We start from the raw sequence: 7047 nt of genomic DNA, 5'->3' as shown, positions 1-7047 counted from the left end.
GCGGCGGCGGGCGGCGGCACTGAGGTTGAGGGCAGGCAGCGTTGGTGAGGGCAGGCTCGGGCGGCGGCGACAGAGGAGTTAGGGGAATAGGGCCAGGGGGAGTGGGGGGAAAGGAGAGGACTTAGCAAAATTTTGAGCCCGCGTGTGGTTAAGTTGAACTAGCAGTAGCATTGTTTCGTAAAAGCGCTATAGCTAATTAGCTATAGCGCGTTTTATAAAAACACGTTGTTGCTATAGGAAGCAGATTTCTTTTGTTTATCCTTACATTTTTTTCATTTCTCTGTTTCCTACTTCTATCATTTTCATTTATTTTTCTATTTTTTTCATTTTTCTTTTCTTTCTTAGCAGTAGCGTTGCACGCAGGAAACGCGCTGCAACAATGAGTATAGCGATAGCGCGCTTTGCTCGAAATCGCTACTACTACTCCTAGCCTACCGCCAATACGGTGGATATTATAGTGGTAGCGCTTGTTTCTGAACACGCGCTACTGCTATAGTTTAAGCTATAGCGCGCTTCTCACGAACGTGCTACTACAAATTAGCAGTAGCGCCCTATTTTAATCGACGCTACTGCTATACCTCTGTGTATAGGGTTTTCCCTAGTAGTGTACGTTCCCCAAAAGTTTACCCTCGGGGCTGAGGGTATGTACTAGTAGCTATGTGTTTGATCTCTTTCTCTCTCTCGTGTTCTTGATTTGGCACGATCTTAATGTACCACGAGCTTTGTTACTGTAATTGAATCATATGGTGTTTCTCCCCTCTACCTTCTTCTGATGAATTGAGTTTTACCCTTAAGATTTCACTATTATCGGGTCGAATACTATTATGGATTTGAGAACACTTGATGTATGTCTTGCGTGGGATTCCCATGGTGAAAATGTGGTATTCTATTGATTCACTTGATGTATGCTTTGGCACTCAACTCGCGGATTCCCGAGGTGACATTGGGGTAATCTATGCATAGGGGTTGATGCAAGTTTTCGTCCTTGTTTCTCCGGTAGGAATCTTGGGGCACTCTTTGACGTTCTTTGTGTTGGATTGAATATTATGAATCTGAAGTTGTTTGATGCATATCGTATAATTGACCCACGGATACTTGTGGTGACATTGGAGTATCTAGGTGACATTATGGTTGATTGATGTGTGTCATATGGTGTTATTCTACTACGAACTCTAGGGTTGTTTGTGACACTTATAGGAATAGCTCAATGGATTGATCGGAAAGAATAACTTTGAGGTGGTTTCGTACCCTACAAGCAATTTCATCTTATATTCTCCACGATAGAAACTTTGGAGTGACTTTTGTCGCATGTTGAGGGATTGCCATATGATCTAATTATGTTATTATTGTTGAGAGAACTTGCACTAGTGAAAGTATGAACCCTAGACCTTATTTCCTATTATTGAAATACCATTTTCGCTCACTTTTACCGTTAGTTACTTTGCTGTTTTTATATTTTCAGATTACAAATACTTATATCTATCATCCATATTGCACTTGTATCGCCATTTCTTCACCGAACTAGTGCACCTATACAATTTACCATTGTATTGGGTGTGTTGGGAACACAAGAGACTCTTTATTATTTGGTTGCAGGGTTGCTTGAAAGAGACCATCTTTATCCTACGCCTCCCACGGATTGATAAATCATAGGTCATCCACTTAAGGAAAATTTGTTACTGTCCTAGAAACCTTTGCACTTGAAGGTCTAACGACGTCTACAAGAAGAAGGTTGCGTAATAGACATCAAGCCTATACACATCACCCCAAGGAGCCCACCTGGTGGCATCAAACACTGCCTACTCAGCCCAGTCACTCATCTGGACTTGTTGGGATCCCCGACCCAACCATGGAAGAAACTCAGAGGCGTGGTGAAAGAACTAGGGGGCGTCAAGACTGATGAAGGCCATGAGAAAGACGTGATGAGCTACATGATTGAAGATTAGTCGAGTAGCGTTATTACAGAGGGAAGATGTAGTAAAAGTGGCAGGAAGTCCTGCACTCCCTCCTGTATAATCTTTCTCTTGCCTGATGTATAAGAATTTAATCCTATGTAATCTGGCGTCTGAGCATGCTGAAACACATGCTCCCGGCGAAAAACCTATGTACTTGACTCTCTTCTGATTTCATTTATAAAATGGGACGGCGGGATTGTCACCCCCTTTTATCTAAAAAAACATATGACGTACACGCATGCTGTATAGGGTCCAGCGGGGCAACCCCAATACATAAGAAAGTGTGTATGTTTTGCCAAATTCCATATTGCCTTTTATATGTCTTTTTGGAGGGGGGGTTGTATGGAAGCAGCAAGGCTCCTTTAAATTTAGATAGATAGGCTCATAAAATGTGATCCAACGTTGGAGTTACCATCAAAATCACCTCAGCTTTGGCCTCACAAAGAAGAAACAATAATTTTACGAACTAGCACATTTTTTCTTTTCAACAAACTGGAAACCTCTCACATCAGACCAACAAGAGTATCTCCAGCCGCGCCTCCGATAGGCCTTCCGCAGGCGTTTTTTCCGCGCCATCGTTCAAAAATCGGCCCAGTCGCGTCCCCAGGAGCCCGTTTTTCGCTGGTTTGGGCCGAAACTGGCGCCGATGGACCCAGGCCGAATCCAGCGCCCTGGGCGGCGCCGGGGCTAGCGGTTTTGGCGCGAAAGAGCCGCGGGCCAGCCGCGTCAGCGACACCGCGCCTCGTCTTCCCCCAGGATGCCTCAGTTTCCCGCGGGGACTCAATGGCAAGGCTGTCGCCGGTTAGCCCTGCCATTGATTCCTCACAGGCGACGCAGCGACGCCTCCCCTCCCGCCATGCGTACACACGGCGCGGGCTATAACACCAGTGGCTCCCCCTCGCCGGTGGCCAAACCAGCCCGAGCCCAGAACCAGCCGCCGATCTCTGCCTCTCTCCCGTCCGCCGTCGAGCTCTGCCTATCTCCCTTCCCCCCCTTTCCCTTTCCTCAGCGATGGCCGAACTTTTCCCCGGAGACGCCGCGGCGGCCAACGGCTTCGGCCGCCGCTCGTTTCAGGAGTGGGAGGCGTACCTCCTCTTCGAGGCCAACATCCCGGCGCCGCCAGACATGCGCGCCGGGCGGACGGGGTGGAGGCTCAGCAACGGGGGTGTCCTCATTCCCCGGTGCCCGACGTCGACGCGCGCCCCGACATCTTCGCCGCCGAGGTCGACCGCGTGCAGGCGTCCATGACGGAGGAGCAGCGCGCCCTGCCCCAGTACGCCGCCGACAACCACTCGTCGTGGGCGGAGTACTTCCAGCGCCGGCAGGCGCAACGGCTGGCGTCCACGAACGGGGCACCGGTGGTAGGCGGCACCAAGAACAACGACGGGCGCCGCGTCTGGTGGGGCGTCCCGGGCCGCACACTCCACGAGGTACTAGCTTACCTCGAGGACGGCAATGACCCGCCGCTGGCATACCCTGCAGCCCTCCCCCCCGCCCCCCTTCCCCTGCCGGAGCGCCGGGCCATGGGTGCCCAGGAGGTTCGGCTCCTCCTCTCAGTCCTCCTCCCGCTCCTCCTCCCACTCTTCCGGCTCGCCGGTGTTGTTCAGCGTGAAGGCCGAGCCTGGCGCGGAGACGTCGCTCGGTCCGCGCACGCGCAGCGCCGACATCGTCATCAACGAGGGCGGTAGGCGCGCCTCCTCCTCGGCTCCTCCGCGCTACGTCAAGCGAAAGACGGAGCCGGGGCTCGCGGCCGTCAAGGCGGAGCCGGGGCTCGCCGACAGCGTCAAGGAGGAGGAGCTCGACGACGCAGCGGCCCTCAAATGGGCGTGCGATGACTGGGCACGCATGGAGCTGGAGCGTCAGCGCCTCGCCTACGAGCGCTTCGAAGCTCGGCGCCGTGGCCGGGACGAGGGAGGCATCGTCGTCCTCGACGACAGCGATGACGACGCGCCGCTGCCACCAGGCCGCCATGGCGACGCCGGGTAGGGGTCCAGCAGGGGCGGCCGCGCCATCAAGAAGGAGAAGGCCGCCGCCGACGACGAGGATGGCGGCGACGTCAGCGACTTCGCCGCGCTCAGCGACTTCTTCGCCCCTTAGATGGTTTTTTTTAATAACTTATGTAACGTCGAACATGTCGAATATACGTCAAGTTTGTCGAATTTAGCCGAACATTTTGTTCAATTTACCGAACTTTTGCCGAATTCTGTTTTTTTTTTAAATCCGCGTCTGAAGGGTCTGGGGTGACCCTGGGAGGCTGGAAACCCGCTCGACTCCGTGCTGATTTTAGCGCCGGCTTGCCTCAGCGGGCGCGTAAATCGCCGCCTTGGGGGGAGATGCTCTAAGGACACCAGGCGCTCATTGCACGAGCCCCACCTACCGAGTCCGGTCAAAAAAGCGCGCGGCAACCCTGGTGTATGCTGATGAAACAGGAATAGTGAAGACCCCGCCCCACAAATCAAACGCCCGAGCGCCCTCCCGGCATCCTCTCTCCCTCACTTCTCCCCAACCCAAATCGCTGCAGTCTCCCCCGGGTGCGGCGACGACGCAGGAGCTGCCGCCGAAGATGTTTCTGGAGCAGGTCCTTGGGCACCTACGGGGCGAGGTTCACCGTAAACGCTTCCTCCCTCGGCCCTCGCGGCCGAAGGTCTCCTTAATTTCCTCCTGCTCCGCGCTTTCACGGACTGACGGGCGTGGGTGTTGTGTGGCTAATGCAGAGGCGCTGGGGGGATGGTGTGATGCGCGATCTGGACATCTCCCTGCGTGACCAGGTACGTCCGCACTACTGCTGCTGCTCTTCTTCTTGTTCGTAGAGCCCGGTGCTTGATGCTCTGGTTATTAATGGCGGCGGGTTCCTGATTTGGGGGGTACCGCTGCAGGGCCCGGTGGGCTCGCTGGAGGATACGCTGTTCCAAAGTTGCAGCTTGTTCGCGTCCGTGGCCCGCGTCGTGAGCGGCGCGGCATCAGGCGTCGGTGGAGGATTGCTCGCTCTCTGGTTTGCGACGGGACAAGGTGAATCCATTATCGATCTACAAGTAATGGATTGCTTGATTTGTTGTGGCCGTAGCAAATGAGAACCAATCACCTGAAGTTTTTAATGCTGGACACAGTTACTTTGCGCAATACAAAATTGTGTTAAATTCTGTATTAAGGTCAGTATGATTAAGGTACTACCTCTTGTTCGATTTAGTTCAAAAGAAAATTGCATGTAAGAATGTCTTAGCAAACATACACGTTAAGACATATATACCAGTTTTGATACAAATTTACCAATGTTGTGGATATGTACACGGCCTTCGCTGTTATACTCTGCATATAGAAATGATAGAGTGAACTTTTATTATACCTGCAGAATGAAAAGAGTGAACATTTAGTACAGTAAAATACTACCTCACCATGCCCCTACACATTTAGTAAGCTATTCAGAACAGAATACTACCTCAATCGAACGCCTATTTCAATTATGCAAAAATGAACAAATATCCTTGAGCGCACAGGTGTTGAACACTGTAAAGCTACACAAGTATGATTGTTGAGTTTGCTGCTGCAGGGACTCGCCGTTGGTATCATACATGCAGATGCTTACTTATACTCTTTTGTGCAGTTCAGAAATTTCTTGGGGTTCCACGTCCTCCTGGAATACTGATGTTGGGCTACGGTTGTGGTAAACCTGAAGGCTTTCAACCTGCCACTGCCCCCTGTAAATTAATATTCATAGTGACGTCTGTAAAAGCATTTTATGGTATATATGCACTAACAAGTACTTAGAACCTTCCAAATTTTGGGTTTTAACTGAACCTGCTAGTATGTTCCAGCTTCTAGTTTGTGCCATAAAACATGATCTGGATATGAACATGGACTCAATCTCAGAAATCACTTCATGGTTGACTCTTTCTTTATACGGTGTCCATGAACCAACGTTTTGTCTTTTGCACTGGAAGTGCTAATTCGATGAAGCTATATTTCAGGTTGTTTTTCCTTGTACATGAAGATGCTGTATTATGATCTCCAGAAGGATTTTGCTGCAATGCTTTTGGAGCATGGAGAAGAACACACGAAGAGGGAGCTAGCTAAAATGTAAAGTTTGTGAACTAATGCATGACGTTTTACATCTTTTTCCTCAATATCTGACTTGGCTGTTTCAACTAACAATTTGATCCATTCACAGAATACTCAATAACCATAGCACTGACAAGTCACTGGTTGAAGTTCTAAAGAGGCACTATGTAGCTGATCATCTGTTGGGTGATGAGCATCAAGAGAAGCAACTTTTCAGGTGGCGCCAACGCCATTCGTATGTGGACAACGCTTTTATGGAAAGGTTGAAGGAGGAACTTATAGAAGTGGTGAAGAAGAAAGATATAGAAAGGTTGGAGAAGTCTGAAGCAAACAATGCCGATGCTGAGGCCGAATCAAGTGCAAACGTTGTAAGTTTAGTTTTATTTGCAGCTTGTTAGATCCAAATAATACCCCTTAACATCGGTAGTACTAGAAGAGGTCGGATAGCCAAATTAACCAACAGTAACTCAGTAAGTGCCTGCTTCTATGTTCACGTTTGCAGGGATTATTTGAGGAGGATCCACTGGCTTGTGTGCTTGGCACTCCAGACAGCAACAGGAAGATGGACATGTTACTGGCAGCGTCGTCTCCAACATCCTGAAAACTGCCCCCGTCTCCGACATGCTGGAAAATGCTGCATTATGATGAAGCCTTCTCAGCGGCGTGGAGAACACTACGGTTAAAACTTCCAGGTGTGCTTGCAACTGTACTTGGCATAGTTGCAGCCTTGCAGGTGCGTTATGTGTGTGTGCGCACGCAATTCAACAAATGGACACGCGTTAAATTCGTTCGAAATTCACAGCATGCTCTCGCAGAACTGTGGGCTCGTTCGCTGGATATGCTTGCTAATGAACACGTTTCTCGTTCCGCCTATGAGGTGTGGTAGGATTTGTCAAGGCTGTTGGATAATGAGCAACTGCATTCACAGGAGGGCCAAAGGCCAATACATATACATGTGTAGGGTAAAGTGAAAGAGACCCCTTATACAATGGGGATAAACTGAAAAGGGTTATACACATCTAACACCCCCCTCCTC

The 7047-nt window shown here is 50.1% G+C and overlaps 1 protein-coding gene across 1 annotated transcript; it reads left to right on the top strand.

Moving 5' to 3' along the window:
- Window positions 1-5924: 5924 nt before the first annotated feature.
- LOC119322252 lies at window positions 5925-6858 on the top strand. The gene is made up of 3 exons (XM_037595744.1): window positions 5925-6029; window positions 6121-6379; window positions 6514-6858. The coding sequence occupies exons 1-3, from the start codon at window positions 5938-5940 to the stop codon at window positions 6610-6612; spliced, it is 450 nt and encodes a 149-aa protein (XP_037451641.1). The 5' UTR covers window positions 5925-5937; the 3' UTR covers window positions 6613-6858.
- Window positions 6859-7047: the final 189 nt, after the last annotated feature.

Source organism: Triticum dicoccoides, chromosome 6B (assembly GCF_002162155.2).
Source record: "Triticum dicoccoides isolate Atlit2015 ecotype Zavitan chromosome 6B, WEW_v2.0, whole genome shotgun sequence".
Taxonomy (NCBI): Eukaryota; Viridiplantae; Streptophyta; class Magnoliopsida; order Poales; family Poaceae; genus Triticum; species Triticum dicoccoides.
Note: the sequence above shows the minus strand (reverse complement) of the source record. Positions and strands in the feature narration are given on the sequence as shown.

What these genes read in the sequence shown, in the direction of transcription:
- LOC119322252 (XM_037595744.1), top strand. Translation starts at nt 5,938, where the DNA reads ATGAAGATGCTGTATTATGATCTCCAGAAGGATTTTGCTGCAATGCTT. An exon ending in AAGAGGGAGCTAGCTAAAAT is followed by an intron (nt 6,030 to 6,120) that starts GTAAAGTTTGTG and finishes ATCCATTCACAG; the next exon opens with AATACTCAATAACCATAGCA. An exon ending in CCGAATCAAGTGCAAACGTT is followed by an intron (nt 6,380 to 6,513) that starts GTAAGTTTAGTT and finishes TCACGTTTGCAG; the next exon opens with GGATTATTTGAGGAGGATCC.